Raw genomic sequence first — 24584 nt, 5'->3', positions numbered from 1 at the left:
TAATTAAGTTGTACTTAAAATCAGGAGGGGAAGAGATATCTGAATTTCAGTTTTTAAATGCCAGAGTAAAAGATAGTCGTTTTCTTCTTATCTTGGAAATCATCTAAACACAATAACCATAACAAGAAATAGAGACATAAATTCTATGTTTGACACTTGGAGAAATCCACAGCCCCAAACCACAAGACACTGAGGAAGAGTAGACAAATACAGTGAAGAGAAAACAAAAATAAGAGGGATTGTTGAGAGAAGACATTAAGGAATGATCAACCAATGCAGTGAAGGTCGAGGAAAGGTGAGGGGGACACCCAATGTGGATGCTTTTAGGCAAGAACACAGGTTTCTACAGAATTGGCAAGCACTGAGGGCAAAACCAACAGTCTTTTTTTTTTTTTTTTTCGCGTTACGCGGGCCTCTCACTGTTGGGGCCTCTCCCGTTGCGGAGCACAGGCTCCGGACGCGCAGGCTCAGCGGCCATGGCTCACGGACCCAGCCGCTCCGCGGCACGTGGGATCCTCCCCGACCGGGGCACGAACCCGTGTCCCCTGCATCGGCAGGCGGACTCTCAACCACTGCGCCACCAGGGAAGCCCCCAACAGTCTTTTTTTTTTTTTTTTTTAACTGGCGCTGGAAACCAATTTATTTAACCTAAAAAGTCAGGGACAGAAGTGACAGCGTCTGTGGGTAAAAATCAACAGTCTGTAACAAGAACAGTACACAACCAAGTTCCAATAGCTTCCCGAGACAGGGTTTGGCATGAAATATCACAAAACAGGGAAGATGGGGACTAAACACAGACCTTTTAAACCATATTTGTATAATGCTGTTGTAAAGTCGGTTGAAGGAGAGTTTTAGCAATGAAAGCAGCTTTGCAGTGTGGATCTTTGTTAGTTGTAGAAAAGTAAAGGTAAAAAACCCAATTCTCACACACAATCTGTATCATAAAGAGAATTCCTACTAACCTAGAATGTAGCCCTGGGCCTTCCCCAATGTGAACCTCTTATAAATATTTGACATATGAACAACTCTTCTCTTTCAAAAATGAATAATAAGGCAAAAAGGGATCAGCACCAGATGAAAATTTGACCAAGCATATAGCCCTGAATTTAAAAAAAATAATGAAAAAAATCACCTTTAACAATTATTATAATTATTATTAATTATATAGAAGGAGATATGAAGCAGGGCATGTATGTGTTGTTTGCAGTTTTGATACAGGAGACAAGATTTGTCTCCTACCGAGACTTATGAGGAGAGGCATTTCCTAAATGTAGGAAGGGGATTCAAATCCTGGGCAGCCACAGAGAGTAAAACTACTGCTATGTGGAGATGTACAGCGGGAGAAATACATGCACACACAGGGTTTGGTCTCCTTTTCACTGATTTCAACACTTACCAATCTCTGTTAAGTAAATCAGATTTTACTTTCTGCTTTAAGGAAACTTTGAACACTTTCTTTCTGCCCCAGTACTGATTTTGAGCTCTTCAATCTAGTTTAACTAAATATCTTAACAGAGTGAAGGTGTGACATACTTCCTTGTTCTTAGCCTCCCCTTTTCTTTACAGGTCTGCTTCTCTACACAGAATATGATTGTTCTAGCCTTGCTTTCCTTTTCTCATTGTGTCCATTTTATTTATTTATTTATTTATGGCTGCGTTGAGTCTTCATTGCGGTACGCGGGCTTCTCATTGCGATGGCCTCTTGTTACGGAGCACAGGCTCTAGGTGTGCAGGCTTCAGTAGTTGTGGCATGCAGGCTCAGTAGTTGTGACACATGTGTCCCCTGCATTGGCAGGCGGATTCTTAACCACTACGCTACCAGGGAAGCCCCCGATTTTTAAAAAGGAAAATAAGGCAAAGCACTTGTATCTGCAGCATGCTTTTTTTTTTTTTGGCTACTTGGCACCAATTGATTCATTCATGAACATTTCAAAGTCAATTAAGCAAAAGGGAACACTTTTTCAAAAAGCTATGTAATTTCTAATCAAAAAATAATTTAAAATTCTTGAATTCTTTTATTTCCAACAGTAGAACTGAATAGAATGAATAACAGTATTCTATAAGGTAATGTATCTGTAGCCCTGAAGGGTCAGCAGGTTCAAATCAGGGAGGGCCAGATGGAGTTGCTTCTTCTGCTTCTCTGCTCAATGTATACTGTAAGTTGGCCTCAGAAACTGTTCTCAGTCCATCATCTGTAAAAATGGAGACCACTATGAAAGAATCTCTTCATTTATTTCTTTTTTTTATATTTCTTTTTTTATCTATTCATCCCTGGATCCAGGATATACAGATGATTAAGGGTTTATCCTTCTCCTTAAGAAGTATGCTGAAAATAGATCTGTAATTAACTATAATTCAACGTGATAACTGCCATAAAAGTAGGGTATTTGGGATGCCATGTGGACACAGAAATGGCACTACTGGATTCTCATGTTTAAAGGATAACTAAAAGTTCCCTAGTTTGAGAAAAGAAGGAAAAAGCACCCCAGTGAAGGAAATTGATGAAATTATTTATTGACTGTACTTGTATGTATGAACTATCCTTCATTGTTTCTGCAAACTATGTTCATTACGTTTACCTTTGAATAGAAATGACTTAGCATTCTTGCCTGATAAGTGTCCCATAGTAAAATGATGTGATTTCTTAATCATTCTGCCTGCTCAACTTTTCTCCCCAGGAAATCAAAGTCCTAATGCTATAATTGCTATATTTATACTCCTTTCTGTAGAGGTTCCTATAGTTACATGTTCACAATTCAATTTACATTCCAATCCATCGTGTCCAACTTCACCCAAAAGTCAATATACTTTTTTTAAAAAGCATTATTGGAGGAGCAGATCATGCTTCTGAGCTGATTAATATTTTTTCTTCTTGATATAGGGAGTATAGTATTAATAACATTTCTCCGTTGTTTCTAGCACAAGATTATTGAATGCTTCAGGAGCCCAGTCTGAGACTTGCAAAGCTGCCAAAATATTTTAAGACAAAGGAGAATATGTAAACATACATGTTATCAGCTGTTTCATATTTGTGTTTTAGAGATAATGAGTCTCTAGTGGGCCACAAGAGCCCAATGGGATTAAAGATTTAAATTTCAAAATCTAGATTCCTTCCTACATTATCATATCTGGCTGGAGTTGTGTTTTCTCTGCATGTGAAACTATCAAGTCATTGTTTCTCAAGGGGGAATGCTTTGTCTATTAATAAAAATAATGAATTGCATAACAAATAACAGCAGGCCAAGCATGGACCAATAATGAAAACTTGTCATGAACTGAGGATTATGAATAATCCAATTCTGTGCACTTGAGCACACTTGGAAAGAGGATGGCAAGAAGGAAGAGGGAAGGGAGGGAAGGAAGGGAGAGAGGGAGGGAGGGAAGAGAAGGAGGGAGGGAGAGAGGAAGGATTAACTATATTATAGAGTTTACAGTGAGTTTACAGAAAGGAGGAATAAATTAGGTCTGAGCTTACAGTGAAATTTGAATTCACAACCAGGGGTTATGAGACTAATCTTTTAACCCTTGGAGAGCGAGAGCGAGAGTGAGCGAGCGAGAGAGAGAGAGAGAGAGAGAGAGAGAGAGAGAGAGAGAAAGTGTGTGTGTGTGTGTGTGTACACATATGTGTATATGTACCTACACTTTGAGCAAAACAATTTATATGTACACACATACACTTCGAAGAAAACAACGAGCAAAAGCAACACCTTAAAGTCTGCAGTGCGCATAGTGTGGTCAGTAGTATGTATTTCTGGAGATTGTTTAAAATTCTCTTATTTTGAAAGAATGTTTTGAGTTAAATCAGCAATTGGTACTTCACAGCCTACAGGCCAAATTTGGCCTGCCACTTGTTTTATAAATAAAATTTTTGTAGAACACACTACACTCATTTATTTACATATTGTCTATGTCTGCTTTCACGCTACACAAGCAGAGTTGAATAGTTGGGAAAGTGACTGTAGCCCACAAAGCATAAAATATTTACTCTCTGGCCTTTTACAGAGTAGGATGCCAACCCCTGAGTTTAATCCTCAATTTCAGCCCCTTCACAAATTATATATTTCTTATAATCTAATGAGCTTTCTAAGGCTAATATATTTGTTCTGTTGAAAATTGTTTTGATCTCTCTGATTTTTTTCCCAACTTTTTCATACTTATAGAAAAATTTGGAAAACATCTGTATACCTGTAACAGATTCATTAGTTAAAATTTTGCCATATTTGCTTCATCTCTCTATGTACATGTATACACACATGATTTCTTTGTTTTGTTTTGGTTTTTTTGCTGTTGAATTATTTGAAAGTTGCAGATATTATGCTCCTTCAGCACACATCTCTAAGAATAAGAGCATTTCCTACATAAGTCATTGTTTTAAAATTTAAAGATACATGTACGGGCTTTTTGTTTATGTGTAAGAACTATTTCATTTCTATAGCATTTTATTCAACCCTGTGTTCCTATTTATAAATGGGAATTCCAAGTATAGTAATTATTTAGCTATTGATTATAACCTGAATAATGGTCCCCTAAAGATTTCCATGTCCTAATCCCTGGAATCTGTAAACACGTTCATTACCTTATATGGCAAAAGGGACTTTGTAGATGTAAGTAAGGAATCTTAAATGAAGAGATTATCCTGTATTACCTGGGTGGGCCCAGTGTAATCACAAGGGTCCTTATAAGAGGGAGGCAGGAGAGTTAAAAGGCAGAGAAGGTGATATGACATTGGAAGCAAAATCAGTGAAAGAAATGTAACAGTGCTACGCTTCTAGCATAGAAGATGGCGAGGCTAAGAATTTTCAAACCCATTTCAAAACCAGCAACTCATGGCTCCTTTTTTTTTTTTTAAACAATGTTTCCCTCAATAGCTCTCTTCTCTTGCATACTTTATTATAATTATCAAGAAGAAACCTAGTGATACCTTCAGTACTTTGCTTGGAAGTTTCCTTAGCTGGACCATCCAGTTTGTTTGGTTCATTTTCTACTTTCTGTATAACTACAGGTGACAGGGTTGGTAAACTTTCTGTTACTGTGTTATAAGACCCCCCTGCCTCTAGTGTCTAATCAGGTGTCCCTACATTCCTTAAAACCTGCACAGGTGGCCTCCTCAAAGTCTAAAATCTACTGTCAATTCATGTCCATTTAGGCTTTTACTGCTGCTCCCCTTAAAGTCCCTCTAGCTACCTCCTCCTGCCCAGTTCCAAAACTTCTGCCACGTTTTAGGTGTTTGTTACGTTATCACCCTGCTTATGACACCAAAATCTGTATTAGTTATTTACTTAGCCATAGCAAATTACCCTAAAATTTAGGGCAATTAGCTTAAAACAACAAATTATTATCTCACAGTTTCTGTAGATTAGGAATCCAGGTGCAGTTTATCTAGATACCTTGGGTCAAGGTCTTTCATGAGGGTGTGGTCAAACCCTGAGCCAGGACTGCAGTCATCTCAAGGTTCAGTTGGGAGAGGGTCCCTTTCCAAACTCCCTCCTGTGAGTGTGGGCAGGCCTCAGGTCCTTGCTGGCCATTGGCTGGAGATATCAGTTCTTTTGCCACTTGGGCCTCTATAAGGCAGTTCACAGCATGCAGCTGGCTTCCTTCCAATCAAATAAGCAAGAAAGAGTACCCAAGACAGAAGAAACACTTTTGTGACCTAATCTCAGAAATAACATCCCATCACTTTTGCCATATTCTAGTTGTTAGAAGCAAGTCACTAGATCCAGCTCACACTTAAAGGAAGGGGATTACACATGTCATGAATACCAGAAGCAGGGATCATGGGGGCTCAGTCTCAGGGAATGTGGCCACAAACACTTTTAGCATGAAAATAATTTAGAAAAAGTTTAATATTCTCCGTAAGATCAAGCCAGATTCAGAATTAGGCCTCATAACATGTCTGACACTTTCTTCTGTAAATTGTAGAAGCTTGACTGTCTGAAACCCTTGGGGAACCCGTCATTCTAGAAAGTCAGGTTTCTGGACAGATTTGTCCCATTTAAGACCAAACCTTAATATTTTGGTGTAGAATTCCTCTGCATTTTGATGACATATTTCTTTACCTCCTTAAATAAATACTTGATCATAATTTAAATTTTCATTTCATCCAAAGGAAATTATGTGTTATAAAGAGAAAAATGCCCATCTTCTCTTTACATAGGATATAGAACTGTTGGTCCCTTTCTTAAAAAAACTCAAGGCTTCCTGTCTGCCTTTTATAATTTCTGTGTCTTCCTTTGTTTCATTTGTCACTTCTCAGTTATCAGTACTTGCCCATTGCCTTCCTGTTTGCTGTATCTGATTGCTACAGGTTGAGACCAGATAACTTAGGATGGTTAAAACTGTGTAAAGGAAAAGGGACCTAAAGGAGGACTGGATCTGCAGTCTGCAAGTGTGTTAACGACACCCATTTTAGCTGCTTGGAGACTTTTGTTTACACCTTAATTGTAAACTATTACTACAGGTGAGGCTGTGGTAACAGGTGAAGTGGTACTGGGCATAGTTGGTCAGTTTCTGATTAATCTTGTAAGAAAGCTGAAAGTGGCCTGAGGACAAGTAACAAAAATGATGCAGGGCTTCCCTGGTGGCGCAGTGGTTGAGAGTCTGCCTGCCAATGCAGGGGACACGGGTTCATGCCCCGGTCCAGCCTGCGCGTCCGGAGCATGTGCTCTGCAACGGGAGAGGCCACAACAGTGAGAGGCCAGTGTACCGAAAAAAAAAAAAAAAAAAAAAAAAAAGAATGATGCATTGCTTGCTTCAGCCAGTATTCAGAACCCCTTCTTTCTTGGGTTTTTGAAACTTCACAGGCAGCTTAGATAAATTCTCCTCCCTTCTCTAGCTCTGTAGCCTAGGTAGTTCCACGATTGAAGCCTTCGCTTATAACAGAGTTAATTATACCTCACTCCAGAAATTTGAATCTGACTTTAGTCTATAAACCCAAAACAACAAATACAATTTACTTTTCTATTTAAGTTATTTCTTTTGAAATGGTATACGTCACCAGCCAAAGCCTCTCAAATGGAACCGTGCTATCACCGTCACAAGTAAAAGCTATAAGGCAGGGTTAAATATGCGGCGCTTACTTTTTTTTTTTTCCGGTACGCGGGCCTCTCACTGCCGCAGCCTCTCCCGTTGTGGAGCACAGGCTCCGGACGCGCAGGCTCAGCGGCCATGGCTCACGGCCCCAGCCGCTCTGTGGCATGTGGGATCCTCCCGGACCAGGGCACGAACCCATGTCCCCTGCATCGGCAGGCGGACTCTCAACCACTGCGCCACCAGGGAAGCCCTCACATTTTTATATGCATTTCTTTTAGACCTTTTTTAGTGTTTTGCTCTGTGAGAAGATCAAGAGCAGTGTGGTAATCTTTATAAATTGTTAGACACAGACCAGGAGGCCTGCTCGAGGGGGCAAGGGTGGAACTGAGAAAGGATTCCTTGTGGTATTCAGGCTTTGAGAAACTTCTTTCAGAATCGCAAAATGTTAGAGCTTGGAAGGGAGTGGTTAAAAAAAAAACCCTTAGTCCTTTTCCCTCAGCTCCAGTGTCTTGCACATAGTTAACAATACAGCTAAAGTTTATGGGAAGTACACATCTCTCCTTCTTATCTTTTTTCTCTGCATAACATAGAATTCCTTTTCCAGTAGTAATGTGTTCCTTTACTTAGCAGTCTTATAAATAGTGGTTTCCAGCTTCTGCAAAGCTTTCAGCCACACGTTGCTCACATGGACCTCAGAGAACATACATACTATGAGTACACCCTCACCACATGTTTCTTTAAAACTAAGTACTATTGGGTCCCTTAATTTTAGCATCTCTTCTTCTCCTTTTCTATCTCCAGCTTTGCAGAGACCACCAAACTAGAGACCCCAAACCCGTTTGTCACCACTAAAACGTAATATATGAAGATGGAAAGCTGTTGTAGGAATAGTAAATGACTTAGCAGAGTGGAAGATAGCTGAATTTATATGCCTGAAAAAAGGGGGATGCAAGCAAGCAGAGGAACAAGCAACAAGCCAGCTCACCCTGAACCCTACAAAAGTTCAGGGATTTGGAAACATCAGGTATTAGGGGAGGGGGATGAGGTCTGATACTAAAAAGAGAGAGATCAAAAGTCTGTATAGAGCAGTTAGACTTCCAGATCACCACCCTTCCCCTCCCCTTGCAGAAGAAGTACATTCTCTTAGAGGGAAAATAGGGACATTAGGAATAGAGTTAGGGCTCCAAATTGAAAACCAGAGCATTAAGTGAAAGTCTGCTTTCTGAAAAAATAAATTATCATTAGATGATGCCTCAATTCTCTACCTCTACCCAGCTGAAGAATGCTGGTACCAAGGTAAGTGATTGTGGTGCTTTCTCTACGTTCTTAACTACCCCAAAAAAGAGCCTACAAACATGATACATGGAGAACCCTGACCAAGTAAAAGCTGGCTGAGGAAGTATACTTGCAGTTAGACTCAACCCTCATAAACGGAACTCTGCTTCATAGCCAAGACTCACTGGACGTTTGTAGAACTTCTCTAACATGAAAGAGACTAAAAGAAAGATAAAAAAGAACCTCAGAGGAAACAACATGTAAAGAGCAAAAGAAACGTAAATGAACTATAATTAACGTTCTTTAAAAGTTGAACAGGGACTTCCCTGGTGGCGCAGTGGTTAAGAATCCGCCTGCCAATGCAGGGCACACGGGTTCAAGCCCTATTCCGGGAAGATCCCAGATACTGCGGAGCAGCTAAGCCCATGCACTACAACAACTGAGCCTGTGCTCTAGAGCCCGCGAGCCACAACTACTGAGCCCACCTGCTGCAACTCCTGAAGCCCGCGCACCTAGAGCCCGTGCTCCGCAACAAGAGAAGCCACTGCAATGAAAAGCCTGCGCACCGCAACAAAGAGTAGCCCCTGCTCGACACAACCAGAGAAAACCCACACACAGCAACGAAGACCCAATGCAGCCATAAATAAATAAATAAATTTATTTTTAAAAAACAACGTAGAACAAAAAGACCAAGAGATGACTTGGAGAGGAAAAAAAAATTAGAGGCTTAATTCAAGTGGTCTAACATTTGACTAATCGGAGTCCAAGAAAAATAGAGAAAATGATGAGTGGGAAATTATCAAAGTAATAATTTAAGGATATTCCCAAGAACAGAAGGACATGCATCTCCAGTACCGATGAGTGAAGAAAATGAGCCTCATCAAGGCACCTTATAAAATTATAGAACCACCAGGGATAAAGAGAAAATTCTTAAATAGTGCAGAGTGAAAACAAAGGTCACATACAAAGGACCAGGAATTAGAATGATATCAGCCTTGTCAGCAGAAACATGGGAAAATAGAAGACAATGGAGCAATGCCATAATTTCAGAGAGAAAATTACTATATTCTAGAATTATATAACCAGATGAACTTTCAGCCAGGTGTTAGGATAAGATAAAGACATTTTCAGACATGCAAAAAGACAAATACTGTATATTATCACTTATACGTGGAACCAAAAAAAATAAAGCAAGCTAGAGAATACAACGAAAAGAAACAGACTCACAGAAATGGAAAACAAACTAGTGCTTACCAGTGGGGAGAGGGAAGGGGGGCGGGTCAAGATAGAGGTAAGGGATTAAAAGGTACAAACTACTATTGTAAAATAAATAAGTTACAAAGATACATTGTACACCACAGGGAATATAACCAACATTTTATAATAACTATAAACGGAGTATAATTTTTAAAAATTATGAATCACTATGTTGTACACCTGAAACTTATGTAATATTGTAAATCAACTGTAAATCAACTCAATTTTTTTTTTTTTGGATAGGAAAGTAGGATTTATTGATGGGCATGAGTAAGGAGGGGACAGCGCCAAGGCTGTCATGCGGGCAGGGCACGCCATTCGTCCAGGGGCCACGATTAGGGATGTATTTGACTCCACAGCCTTCTGGGATGAGCTGCTTTTCTGGCACCATGTTTTCAAATTCATCTGCATTAAACTTAGTGAATCCCCACTTGGAGATGTGGATCTTCTGGCAGCCAGGGAACTTGAACTTGGCCCTGCAGAGGGCCTCAAGCTCATGCTCCTTGTTCTGCATCTTGGTGCGGATGGACATTATGACTTAGCCTATGTGGACCCTGGCCACTGTGCCCTGGGGCTTTCCAAAGGCACCGCGCATACCCGTCTGGAGCCTAGAGTGTGGACAGCATGCCAGTCGTTAATGTCCACTGGAAAGGGCTGTCTCCAAGGTCCCTTAGGGCAACCCGTACAGGCAAAGGGCTGCATACACTACTGAGGAGGCTGCTGTTTGCAGCCATTGTGCACCGGGCCCCCATGGGGATATGCCTCAATTGAAAAAAAGAAAGGGAAAATGGGGAAAATGGGCGAAAGATCTGAATAGACACACCTTGCTGAAGGAAAATATACCAATGGCAGCTAAGCATATGAAAAGGTGCTCAACATTGTATGTCATTAGGAAAATCCAAATTAAAGCAATGAGATACCGCTACGCACCTAGTAGAATGGCCAAAATTCAAAACACTGACACCACCATATCATTGTGAGGATGTGGAGTAACAGAAACCTCATACATTGCTGGTGGGAATGCAAAATGGTACAGCCACTTGGAAGACAGCTTGACAGTTCCTTATAAAATTAAACATACACTTACCTTGTAATCCAGCCATCACATTCCTTGGTATTTACCCAAATGAGTTGAAAACTTATGTTCACACAAAACCTGTACACAGATGTTTACAGCAGCTTTGTTCATAATTGCTACAACTTGTAATTTGTAAGCCACCAAGATGTCCTTCAGTAGGTGAATGGGTAAATAAATATCCAGGCAATGGAACATTATTCAGTGATTAAAAGAAGTGAGTTATCAAGTTGCAAAAAGACATAGAGGAACCTTAAGTGCATATTACTAAGTGAAAGAAGCCAGTCAAAAGGCTGCATACTGTATGATTCCAGCTCTATGGAGATAGTAAAAAGATTGAGAGAAGGTAGGGAGGGCTAAATAGACGGAGCACAGGGCATTTTTATGCTAGTGGAACTATTCTGTGTGCTACTGTAATGATGGATACATGTGTCAAAACCCATAGAAAGTACAACACAGAGAGTGAACCCTAGTGCAAACTAAAACTTCAGTTAATAACAGTATATCTATGCTGGTTTGTTAATTGTAACAAATGTACCACAGTAACGCAGGATGTTAATAATTGGGGAAAACTGTAGGAGACGGAGAGGAAGTATATGGGGACTCTGCTTTCAACTCACTTTTTCTGTAAACCTAAATCTGCTCTACAAATAAAGTCTATTATTTAAAAAGTATATGAGGCAATTATTAACTCTAGCTAAAACAGCACAAATTGTGTAAGAAAATGTAACTGTGATATTTATATTGTCATAATAATGAAAACTTACAGAATGTGGCTTTAAACAAAAATTATTGTATAATTTTTGAGAGACTAGAGGAAGGGAAGTATTACAACCTAATATCCTCATCTGTCATAATAGAAAGTCTGTGTAACAGAAGTGAACGTCTGAACGTGTTCCTATCCAAAGGCGTTTCCTCCCCTGTGTACCCAAGCCCATCTCCCTGTTTCCTATATCATCACATTTTGCATTCCAGCAGAATCTTTCCCATCAACAAACAAATATGCCTTTAATTCTTCTATCTTAACACACACACACGCACACGCACACACACACACACCCCCTACACTTATGCCAGGTGCCCTGCCACTGCCATTCCATTTCTTTGCTTCCCTTTACTTAAAAGCTCATTTTCTGTACTCCTGTCTCCAGTTCCACTCCCTCTATTTTTTCTTACATTCACTCCGTTCAGAATTTCACAACTACCATTCTACTTAATTTGCTCTTGTCAAAGTCACAGTGACCTTCACACTGCTTAGCCAATGGTCAGTTATCATCTTGTCTCCCAGCCTCTTTTGATACAATTGATTACTCCCTCCTTGATATGTTTCCTTCACCTGGCTTCTAGACACCACTTTTTACATTTTTCCTTCTGTGTCATTGGTGACCTCTTCTCAGTCTTCTTTGCTGATTCTTCCTTTTCTCTCTGACCTCTTAATGTTAGAATGCCCCCATATCTCAGTCTTAAGTCCTCTGCTCTTCTCTCTCTACCCTGAGCACCTGGATAACCCAGGTATCAGGTATCAAGTTTTAAATACCATCTATAAGTTGATGATTCTCAAATTTATAGATCCCAGCCCAGACCTCTTCCATGAACCCTAGATTTGTATATCTAACTGGCTACTTGACATTTTCATTTATTGTCTAATAGACATCTGAAGCTTAACATTTCTGAAATTGAATGCCTGAAAAGCTGCTATATCCAGGACCTTTCCCAACTGAGTTGATGGCAACTTCATATTTCCAGTTGGTAGTTGCTTAGGCCAAAAGCCTTGGAGTCATCCTTGACTCCCCTTTGCTCTCTCACATTCCACATCCAGTCTGTTAGGAAATCTAGACATGATTAGGAAAAGAAAATCCACAAATGTACCACTTCTCACCACCTCCACCGCTGCCTCCTTGTCATCCTGTCTTGTCTGGATTACTGCTGTTGCCTCCGCACTTGTGTCCTTGGCCCTTTACAGTCTAAACAGAGCAATTAGGATGACCCTTTTAAAATCTAAGCCCCATCATGGTACTTAGTAGCCTCCCATTTCACTACACTGGACAAATTAATTTCTCTGTGCCTCAGTTGCTTCATCTGTAAAAAGAGAATAAAAGCTCCCTCAGGAGATTGTGGGATTCGATAAGGTGATAAATGTGAAACGCATGCTCAACACTAACCTGATGCAGAGAAGATAATAAAGTTTAGCTGCTGTTCGTATTATTTTTATTGCCAATGCACCCTCTAAATCAGAAGCCTACTTTTGTTTCCTTGTTGTTCTTCAGTGCTTGAGGTGGGAGGGCTCTGTACAAGCATTTGGATTCTGACTGCCTAGCTCATTTCTGTCTAGCAAAATCCTCAGTTCATTAGTACCAGAGATTAGTATGGCCAGAAACACTGTTCCTTTAGCCAGAGGAAATTCCACTCCTAACTTTGCCGTACTTGGTTTCCTGCACTAAATAGGAACTGCTTTGTCAGTAGAAAGTGTTCTTTTTGTCAGTACTGTAGTTCCTAACTTTTGAAGCATTTTTTCCCTAAAGGATAATGAGAGGAGACAGCTTCCCACTTATTTTTTGATTGAGCCTTTTGTCTGATGTCTTATCCTGAACTCCCCCCCCCTTTTTTTTTATTACATTTGTAACATCACATATTTAAGGTTTTGGTTTTTCCCCCCTTTCATATAAGCCTTACCTCTCTGGAACTGTTGATTTCTGGAAGACACTTATAATATTTAATGTTCCCACTCGTATATTCTGTCATGCCTTACAACAAACCAAAAAGAGAAGGGAAAATTTGACAGTTAGATTTGCTAAGAGTAATATAATGCAAAGAGCGTGGTATAATGGGAGAGTGCTGAGCCAGGACCTTCTGAGCCTCACTCTGCCACTAACTAGCTGTATGATCCCGTGGGCTTGCGTTGAACCTTCTGCTTGAATTCTAGCAGAAGAGGCTAGCTAAGAGAGAGGAGAGTTGGTTTCTGAGAGGATGTGAGGAATATAAGAAAAGTTTCTTAGGGACCAAACCCACTAACACTGGAAGAGGCACTGGGGCAAACAAACTTGTTCTGGTTCGGTAAAGGAGCCAAGGCACAGGACCCTAGGCCTGAGCAGCTTATGCTTAGAGACTTGGAGGATGGGGGTTGGGACTCAGTTCCCTGAATAGAGGGAGAAGGAAGGACACTTGAGAATCTGGTAAAAAGCAAAAACAAAAAACCTGTTCTAATGGCTTGAGCCCCTGCTTTGGATATAGTGTCTGCTTGTCCCACAGATAGTAGAGACAGGCACAGTGGAAGTCAGTGTTAACATGATACACACACACTTCCTACATCAGAAAGCTGGAACAGTAATACAGTGTTATATGTCAATTATATCTCAGTAAAACTGGGGGGAAATGAAGAAAGCTGGAACACTCTCTGGACTGTGGTGCTGGGGTAAAGCAAACAGGATTCTGACATGCAGCTTCTTCAGGGAGCAGTTAGGCCAACCCTCCAGTGACCTGGGACTCTTTGAGGGTATGAAGGTTTCGAGGCACTCCTAGCAGCTGCATTGTTGTTATCCTGCACTCACCTCAGCTTCCAGTGTGATGCATATCTAAAGAAATATCTTATGCATAAGCCTCTTCTCTCTGCTTTAATTTAGCCTTCCTAGAACTGTAGCAGAGACCCTAAAGAATAGACCAGGTTTTAGAAATTGCAGAGAAAGAGACAGGAAAACAGTACATTCATTCTCTCAATCTCAGAAGGAATACTGCTACTTTTAGAAGTGGATCAGTCATCTTATGACCAAGTAAAAATCCTTTAGGTCTGTAGGCTTTAGTATTCACCATTTAGAGGATTTCTTTGTGCTCTGAGGGGCTACCCAGTGACTCTCTTCCCAACGACAATCCGTAGTTTCTTCCTGTAGTTTCTCGAGTCCAGCAGTTATCAAACTGTAGCTGATGGAGACTTTCTTCACTCTTGATTGACATGAATAGTTCCCAGTTTTTTTCTGTTGTTGACAGTGTTGAAACAAACATGTTTGCACTTAAAGTGTGTGTGTATGTGTGTGTGAAAGAGAGAGCAAGACAGAGCGAGAGTAGTAAATGCCTAAGCTACTGGCTTGTTTTGTTATTGAAGTGTAACATACATAGAGAAAAGTATCCAAGTCATAGCTCAATAAATGATCACAAAATGAACACATCTTTATAATCGCTACCCATATCAAGACAGAAAACTACCAGCACGCTGGAAGCCTCTCTCATCCCCCTGCCAATCACCACCACCCTGCTCCTCCCCAGAGTAAACAGTATCCCGATTTCTAACATCAGAGTTGCTTTGCCTATTTTTGAGCTTTAAAAGTTTTAAATGGAGACATGTGTCAATAGTATATTATTTTTGGAGATCTGACTTGTTTCTCCTCATCATTATGTGTTGGGATTCATCTACATTGTTGGTTTAGTAGTAGTTCATTTTTAAAATTGCAGTATGGCATATCATTATATAGATAAACACATTTATTTATTCGTTCTAACTGTACTGCTCTGCAGTGCCACCTTTGTCATAAACCAGTTATCTCTAAATGGGGGTCTGTTTCTGGACTCTTCATTTTGTTTCATTAATATATTTGTCTATCCTCATGCCAAAACCTTACCGTCTTGATTATAGCTATGTTTTTTGTATGTATAGGTGTATAATATTCTGTTATGATAGAATAAGTCCTTCCACTTTGTTCTTTTTAAGATTACCTTGATTATTCTTGGCCCTATGCATTTCCATAAAACTTCTACAATCAGCTTGAAATTATTCCTACCCCTATCCCTACCCCTACCCCTACCCAAAAAAAGCATGCTAGAATTTTTATTGGAAATCCTTTGAGGAGAATGGACAGCTTTACTATGTTGAATGTTACAATCCCTGAAAGTGGTATGTCTCTCTATTTATTTGGTCTTTAATTTCTCTCAATAATATTTTATAGTTTTCTATGTAAACATCTTACACACCTTTTAAAAAACTATTTCCTAATTATTGCTCCTATTAAAAACATACTTTTATATGTTGAAAAGAGTAAGTTTTTAATTATAAGATTTTACAAGGTTAAAAGTATATATCATTTTAAGAACCACCTAATATTCAAATTATTATGGGAATATTGGGTACATTAAGAAAAGTAAAGCTGAATTAAATCCAGAGTTGTAAGGTTGGAGATGTCAGAAGGAAATCAGGAGGAGCCTATTCCTAAATTATGTGAATTCTGTGTTGGTTGCTGGAGAGAGAAGCCTTGGGCTTGCTTTCTCTCTCAGCTAAAATGATTGGAACTTGGAATGTTAGGATGCTTTTCTTTCTTCTTCAGAGACTCTACGCCCTCTCCCAGCCAGCCCACAAGTTGGGAGCACCCAGGCAAAAGTAGAGCAAGTGGGGTCAGAGTGAATAGGGATTTCACTCAGTCCTCAACTCAGGCTGCTTCTGAACTGACGGGCTTCCCTCCTGTTCTAAAACTTGCCAAAAATGAAGCAGTGAACCCATCCACTATCAGTCCTTGCAAGCATCCCAAAGTGATGATGACAGTACCTGTTTCCTTAAACTCATACTTGGCTTTGTTTTTCCAGGTCTATAAAGGAGAATTTCAGCTACCTGAATTTCTTAAAGGAAAACCTCAGGTACTGTGTCTGCTTCCTCCTCTTGATATACAATAATAGATGGGCTCTTGCATTGAAGTAATCTTTTCAAAGAGATAATGCTATGTGCTGGTGGTAGAAAGACTGGCTTCTGCAGGGATATCAGCTCGGTGCTTTGTGACCACCTAGAGGGGTGGGGTAGGGAGGGTGGGAGGAAGAGGCCAGAGGGAGGAGATGTGGGGATATATATATATGTATAGCTGATTCACTTTGTTATAAAGCAGAAGCTAACACACCATTGTAAAGCAATTATACTCCAATAAAGATGTTAAAAAACAGAAAAAAGAAAGAAAGACTGGCTTCTGGTAATTGTTGGTTTTAACAATCTGTGTTAAACAGATTTGTTAAATTTAACAATTTAACACAGTGAATTTCAGAGGGCTCAGTGTCTTCCAAGAGTAGGGAAATACTTTATTGATAACTAAAATCTGATTGCTTGAGGTCGCCCACAAGCCACACAGTATTCCACATATAAGGAGCCTGCCTTGGTGAATCTGCTCCAGGCTTCTGATACCTAACTTGAAATAAAAATGTATAGCCACCCTTTGTTCTTATTACATATACATCCATGGCCTTTTCATTTTTCTCATTTGGAGCCTAGAAGACTTGTGAATACATTATACACACAGCCATTGACCCTCAACTGCTAAGTCCCCCAAGTTGGGAATGGATGGTATGAGTTTGAAGTTTATAACTTTTACTTTTTAAAAAATTAATTAAAACAGATCCAGAGTTCTCCTTGTAATGTCACACTGTCACTTACTTGGATTCCAATATTGTTTCTTGAGTTGAAGAGAAATAGGTGACGTTATGGCCGACAGGCCTAGAGTAGCCCAGAGTGTCCTGCGTGAGCGCATCACCTGCCATTCCTATGTAGTAGTGGGAAGAAATCAATGACTACAGCCTGAGTCCAGCAGAAGACTTCCCTGTCCAGCATGGTGATAATACATGTTGCCTCCAGGCTGCTGCTATCAGTGATTAGCTTGTTAATAGGAAATGAAGACCCAGCACTGAACTCAGTTTCTAAAAGTGTTCCAGATCTGGGTTGAGGGGAACCTCACAGATTGTGTGAAGTCGTGTTGCCTAAAGCAAGCCTCGAGTACATGGGCTTCTCTGTAAGAGCAGCTGTGTCTCACACCAGGATTGAAGGCTCTGTCTTCTCAGATCCTTGTCTCATAACAACCATCAATAACTGATACATATTACTTGAGTATTTTAAACTACTTTCATGGTATATGCTTATTAACATATATTTAATTTTAATCCATCCATTCATTCATTTATTTAAAAAATGTCTACTGAATTACTTTTATGTGTGAGAAATTGAAATAAGGCCTCAAGAGTCAGAGGAAAAAAAAAGATCTTCTCAGAGGAACTCCTTATCTATCCAAAAGACTCTGATCAACTTTTGCAGACAAAGGGGCACAGGGGCCCTGAGCCTTGGCTGGGCAAGATGTGCCAGAAACCTGGATGGATTCGTGAACAAGTTGTCACTCACTTACAGGCTATGGTAACTGGAGCCAGAGAATAATCCAAGAGGGAGAGTCTTGAAGAAATGTCAAAGCCAAAGGCTGTTTTGCATAGTAAGTCTGAAGGAGTCAAGAAAGGGACTAAACTAAAGGGACAACTAAAGGGACACCCCTGCTTCGCAGCATACATAAAAATCATTTCCAGGTAGGTTATAGGCCTAAATGTGAAAGGCAAAATAATTAAGTTTCTAGGAGGCAATAAAGGAGAATATCTTCATGACCTTAAAAGAGAGGGATTTCTTAAATGAGTTATAAAAAATACTGATCATTAATTTAATTTAATTAATTAATTTATTTAAACATCTTTATTGGAGTATAATTGCTTTACAATGGTGTGTTAGTTTCTGCTTTATAACAAAGTGAATCAGCTATACATATACATATATCTCCATTTCTCCTCCCTCTTGCGTCTCCACCCTCCTTATCCCACTCCTCTAGGTGGTCACAAAGCACCGAGCTGATCTCCCTGTGTTATGCGGCTGCTTCCCACTAGCTATCTGTTTTACATTTGGTAGTGTATATATTAGTCCATGCCACTCTCTTACTTCGTCCCAGCTTACCCTTCCCCCTCCCCATGTCCTCAAGTCCATTCTCTACATCTGCATCATTATTCCTGTCCTGCCCCTAGGTTCTTCATAACCATTTTTTTTTTTAGATTCCATATATATGTGTTAGCATACGGTATTTGTTTTTCTCTTTCTGACTTACTTCACTCTGTATGACAGACTCTAGGTCCATGCACCTCACTACAAATAACTCAATTTTGTTTCTTTTTATGGATCATTAATTTTAAAATGGATAATTTGGACTACATTAAAATTGAGAACATTTACTTATTAGAAAGCATGATAAAGACAGTAAAAAAAGGACACCTTAAGGGGGGGAAATTTTTGAAACAAAAGATTCATCAGTATAGAGAATTCCTACAAATAAATAAGGAAAAGGTAATAAAAAATTGAGCAAAAGACTTAACATAGGCACTTCAAGCCCCGTTCTGGTTAGTTTCATTTAATGTATCACACCCATACTAGAAAAGAGCCTATAAAAGGCTTTTATTTAACGTCTAATACATGAGAAAACTGAAGCCCACAGAACTCTCAGGATTACATTTAGCTAGAATTCTGACAAAACTCAGGAAAGTGCTATACGTAAGATTACAGTCTTGGGAATTCCCTGGCGTCCAGTGGTTAGGACTCTGCACTTCCACTGCCAGGGGGCCCGGATTCGATCACTGGTAGGGGAACTAAGATCCCGCAAAAAACACGGTGTGGCCAAAAAAATATATATATAGTTTTGTTATAAAGGAAACAATTCAAGACCAACCAAATGAAGAGACACATAGGACAAGGTCTGGGAGAGTCTCAGACTCAGAGTTTCTGTGCCCATTCCCTGTGGAATCAGTGTACTTCTCCCTCAGAGCACATCAGCGTGATCACCAACCAGGGCGCTCCACTGAACTTCGGCATCCAGAGTTTTTACTGAAGTCTAAGTACATAGGCATGATTGATTGACTCATTGGCATGGAATTGAACTCAATCCCCAGTCATAGTCCCCTTCCCAGAAGCTGGGCTGGCTCAGAGCCCCAGCCCTCAAATCACAGGTTGGTCTTCCTGGTGACCAGCCCTCACCCTGAGTCATCTCATCTCTTAGCAGAAACTCAGGTATGATCTAAGGGGCTCATGAATAACAAAGGCACTCCTGTTACCTGGAAAATTCCAAGGATTTAGAGTCTCCCTACCAGGAACGAGAGCCAAAGGCCAGTCATCTTCTTTATTATACAACAGTAGCAGACGGAATTCATTAGAAAGTCTCTGATCACAGCCTGCAAGCTACACCTGATATTTTGACAAGAGCAGTCACTTCTCATGCTAACCAACGTTAAAACATCTTTTGCTTCCTTCCACAGACTGAGCAAGTGGAATAACAGACCCAGGAACCTCTTGCATACTTGAGGTGAGGTTGGGGACATTGCTGGGTCTTTGGGTTTCACTGCTTAGGCTCTCGGGAGGCAGAGCAGCAGGTGGAGGGCACAGCCCTGGGGTCAGTTCACCTGCTTTGGAATTTCGGCTCTGTGTGGCATTGAGCAAGTTACTTAACTTCTCTGTGTCTTAGTTTCTGCATCTGTAAAATGAGGACGATGTTAATAAGAGAGTGGTAGAATTAACCATGATAATGTCTGCCAGAAGCCTGGCACATACTAAGCACTCAAACAGTGTTAGTTATTATTTTCAGTATGAGGAGGGGTTTAAAATGATAAAATATTTTAGCTGAAAGAAACCTGAAGGCCATCAACCTCAACCACCTGTTTACTGATAAGGAAACTGATCCTAGAGAGAGGATTTGTCAAGTTCACATCATAGGTCGGAAAAACCCAAGGCTAAAGAGCACCGTCTCCTGACATCCAGCCGGGGATTCTTTCACCACCCTGTACTGCTTCCTCTGTATGCTGGATGTGCAGATGTTTTTGCGCTAATATTTTCGGGAGTTGCCTGGTTGGTTTTTCAACCTTGCTGATATTAATGCATTATGCTGTCTTAATGTTTGTAACCTATGTTGTCTCATTGTAGTTAAAGGCTACAGTGTGGAGCAGGACTTATCAGCCCTTTCTATCTGAGTAATCATCAGGTGCATGTCCAGGGATACCAGCCAATTAGTGGCAAAGCTGGTTTCTGAACCTAGACCTCCTGACATGGCTGCTCAGACCTCACACCCCTATCCCACACTTTCTTAAGATTCTGTTTTGCTCTGAATATTTTGGTTATGCCTTAGATCATTTGGAACTTGAAAAGCTTTCTTTAAAATATGATTTTTCCTGGGAATTCCCTAGCAGCCAAGGGGTTAGGGCTCCGTGCTTCCACTACAGGGGGCAGGGTTTGATCCCTGGTCGAGGAAGTAAGGTTCCACAGCCGTGCAGTGTGGGGAAAAAAATTAAATAAAGTAAAATAAAATAAAATACTAAAATAAATGAAAAGAAAACCTATTATAAAAAAGTAAAAAATAAAATCTGTTTTTTTCTTATAGTTTTGTTTGCTGTTTTATTTTTATTTTATATAATAACCATGTATTGAGTGTGTACTCCATACCAGGTGTAAAATACCAAGCATCATATATATATATATATATATATATATATATATAGTATGTATATGATATAGGATATATTACATGATATCTATAATAAATATATATATTATTCATATACATACATATATGAATGATTTCATTCAAGTTTCAAACCACTCTGGCAAGTAGGTGATATTATTTCTCTTCTACTGCTGAGAAAATTGAGGTTGAATAATTTGATTTGAATAAGAGGTTTTTATGACTTGCTGTGTGCTAATAGATTATAGATAGAAAAAACACATGAATGCTGCTATGCCATGTCAAAATCACGGATGGCAGTGAGTTAATATTCATAGGTTTTAGGAATTATGATTGCCTTTTTTGCTAAGAAGCAAATGCTAAATGTAGACTTCAACTCGATGGGCATACAGGTATAACAGCCGTTATCAGGCCTTGGATAGTTTTTTTTATTCAAAAATACTTTCAAAAGTATAGATAGGGCTTCCCCGGTGGCGCAGTGGTTGAGAGTCCGCCTCCCGATGCAGGGGACGTGGGTTCATGCCCCGGTCCGGGAGGATCCCGCAAGCTGCAGAGCGGCTGGGCACGTGGGCCTGCACATCCGGAGCCTGTGCTCCGCGACGGGAGAGGCCACAGCAGTGAGAGGCCCACGTACCGAAAAAAAAAAAAAAGTATAGATAAATTCCCTCCTGGAAACATGCATACAGGGATTCATTACTGACCAGCCGTTTTACAAGACAGAATGCAGTGTCAGCGGACTCCAGCCTTGAGTGGCCTCCACAGCAGCATCTCATCCTTGTTTGCTTATCGAGGCTTGTAGGTGCCCACGTGCAATGAGAGAAGGACTCGGGAGAAGCTAGGAAGACATCAAAGCATCTCAAGACAAATCATAGTCTTTCTCTTGTCTTTTGGATCCCTTTGGCATATGAACGACAGTCACTGTGTTTCCTAAAGCTTCCTATAAAGAATCTCAGTATCCACTTTTTCATACTGAGTCAGCATGTTCGACCCCTGGACATTTGACGTCCCTGTCAGTGCCCCTGCAGTAGCTTCAATTTCAGATGACAGTTGCAGTCATTTAGAAATGGGCAGGAACAGCCCTTGCTTTGGCTGCCATCCTTTTGTGTTGCACATCGAAGCTACTGGCAGGCATCTAAAAGCATCCCAGACTGAGGGAGAGTGTGCCTCTCTGGTAGTCCTGAGGTAGCTGTTCTCATAATGGTCCATCCCCCTACCTGTCTACCTGGCTTGTGCCAGGCCCACAGCTGGAAAGGAGGCGGTGTCATGCAGGGGAGAACAAACTGACTGCATACCTGTAACACATTCTGTTTGTTTGCCCTAGGGAAGACTGCTGCCTTTTCAGCAGCAGAGAAGTTTCTAGGACTGGCTGTTTCTAGGACTGGCTGTCCCCTGCTGAGATCAGTGGAGTATAGGTACCATGGCCCGCATCTCCTTCTCATTTGCCAGGCTCTTCCCACTGAGAGGGTGGGATGTCAGCACACATTCGGACCCTCCTGAGTGACCTGCTTCTTCCCGAGTACAGTGCTCTTGATTACGTGCACGGGCCTGTGGAGAAGGAGCCCAGAGAGGATGTGTGCTTTCTCTTAAAACTGCTCTGGTCCTCATCTTTTCTTACCAGATTCCAAACTTTGTTTTCAAGGGGAGGGTTTAAAGATGGGATTCTGTAAGCAAAATTGGGTAGTTTCATCTTGGAATAGGTTGTCTGTACATGTTCTAATGTTTTGTAGAACACTTGTACCTGTTTAAATGTATTGATGTGGATAATATTAAATATCTTAATTATTTAAATAATTCATTGTATTGTTTCTGAGAAGTTGAGGAATTACCACATACATTTACAACTTGATGACTTTTGTATTTTATTTTTCAAAATAAAAGCTTTAAATGTGAAGCACTGGTAGTTTACATGTTTTCATTACTGTAATTTCTGAGAAGCAATAAGACCTATCAGATAATGATCTGATAAACCAGTTTCTTCAGTTGCTGTATTTTAGATATTCCCCTCTATACATCATAATTTCTTAGTGAAGTTTTTGCTATAATTTATTTCAGAAAGACCTGCTACCATCCTTTTGTCTCAGAATCCTGTTCTTCTCTTTCCTTCTCAATTCTCTGGTCTCCATAAATTCTAATTCCTCAGAAAGACTCCCTGATCCCCTTCCTGCCTGCCTTATTCACAATATCACCTTATCACACTTTGCAGTTTTTAATGTTTCTTAACTTCTTAAATTGTCTATCTCTTATACTAGATGGTAAGTTCCTGGAAGACAGAGACTATGTCTTTTCTTGTCCATTTTTGTACCCCTGACACCTAGCAGAATGTCTGGCACATTGTAAGAACCTAGTAAAATATTTGGTAAATGATTAATCCTCCCAGACAGAAACTTCTAACATATCATTTTCAGATGAAGAAACAGAGGCTCAGCCAGGTCAAGCCACGTACACAAGGCCCCTCAGCTACTGCGACAGTGGTGACCTGGTATCTAAGCCTGACTCTAGTATCCTTCTTTCCGCTCCACGCCCCTAGCCATGTTTCCTTCAACTGAAAATTAATACTGCTGCCACATCAATCCTTTGTTCAGCACTGTGTCTTAAGTCACTCTTTTGTTCAAAAACCTTCTTTGATTCTCCGATGCCTCGCACGTTACATGTAAACTGTTCTGTCTCTGCAGTGTAGCCTCACCACCCCCTTGTGAACAGTACACCTCTTCCCTGTCTCCTTACACTCTGCTTTCTGCTTCTTCCAGATGCCCAGAAACCTAATCCCCTCTCCCCTCTCCCTGGGAAATCCCAGCCCTGTTAAGGGCTCAGCTGTTGTAAGTCCCATTTCTTGTTACTGCTCTAGTTACTACTGCTCCAGCCTCCAGATAGCAATAAAATCAGCTTCAGTATAGCATAATTTGTTTTTGGTTTTGATTTTTTGCTTATTTTCTGTGTTAGTCTTATGTTACCAGCATTGTAGGGAGGAGGTCACATATCCCTCTAGAGCCTATCAGAATGGGAGGCGAGGACATTTCTAAACTGTAACCCATCCTGACTCCAATACTCGTCCCTAGGTGAACATAAGGATTTTTATTCCCTACGCCTGCCCACCCCTGGAGACTCCACTGTCATGAGTGGGAATGTATTGGAATAGGAAAAGGGCAGAGAACCACCGCACAAAAACAGCTGACTCAGGAAAGAAGAAACCGCTGCACAACTGGCCCGGAGAAGCAGATGCTGTGATATCTCCCTCCCTGTTGACATTCCCTCCTTCACAAAGCCTTCTTTCTGGTCTGAGCACATTTCTCTTGAGCCTTGCGAAGCAAAGCATTTCTGTTCCATGTGACATCTTAGAAGACCTGTAGGAAGATGACTATATTTGTGAGATGTTGTGATTTGATGGAATCAAATGGAATTCCTGCCAAACAAATGAAAGATGCCTGGAGTAAAATTAAAAAATTGGTACCTGGGGGACTTCCCTGGTGGTCCAGTGGTTAAGAATCCGCCTTCCAATGCAGGGGACGCAGGTTCGATCCCTGGTTGGGGAACTAAGATCCCACGTGCCGCGGGGCAACTAAGCCCGCGTGCCACAACTACTGAGCCTGCACAGTCTGGAGCCCACGTGCCGCAAGGAAGGGCCCACGCACTGCAGATCCCAAGTGCCGCAGCTAAGACCCAACGCAGCCAAAAATAAAATAAAT

The 24584-nt window shown here is 40.6% G+C and overlaps 1 protein-coding gene across 2 annotated transcripts in view; it reads left to right on the top strand.

The window, feature by feature from the left end:
- The window catches only part of TPST1 (tyrosylprotein sulfotransferase 1), a gene marked incomplete at its 3' end in the record, with an annotated part of 115994 nt that extends 93221 nt beyond the window's left edge, over window positions 1-22773 (top strand). Inside the window, exons 4-6 of one of the 2 annotated variants that reach the window (XM_082857220.1) lie at window positions 16202-16252; window positions 19706-19752; window positions 22223-22773. In XM_082857220.1, coding sequence (XP_082713346.1) covers window positions 16202-16252; window positions 19706-19723 — 69 coding nt within the window. Of the gene's footprint in view, window positions 1-16201; window positions 16289-19705; window positions 19753-22222 lie in introns of those variants that run through there. The other variant, XM_082857219.1, reaches the window with a different exon arrangement.
- Window positions 22774-24584: the final 1811 nt, after the last annotated feature.

This window comes from Leucopleurus acutus (assembly GCF_964270905.1).
Source record: "Leucopleurus acutus genome assembly, chromosome: 16".
Lineage (NCBI taxonomy): Eukaryota > Metazoa > Chordata > Mammalia > Artiodactyla > Delphinidae > Leucopleurus > Leucopleurus acutus.
This window is presented reverse-complemented; position numbering and strand designations above follow the sequence as displayed.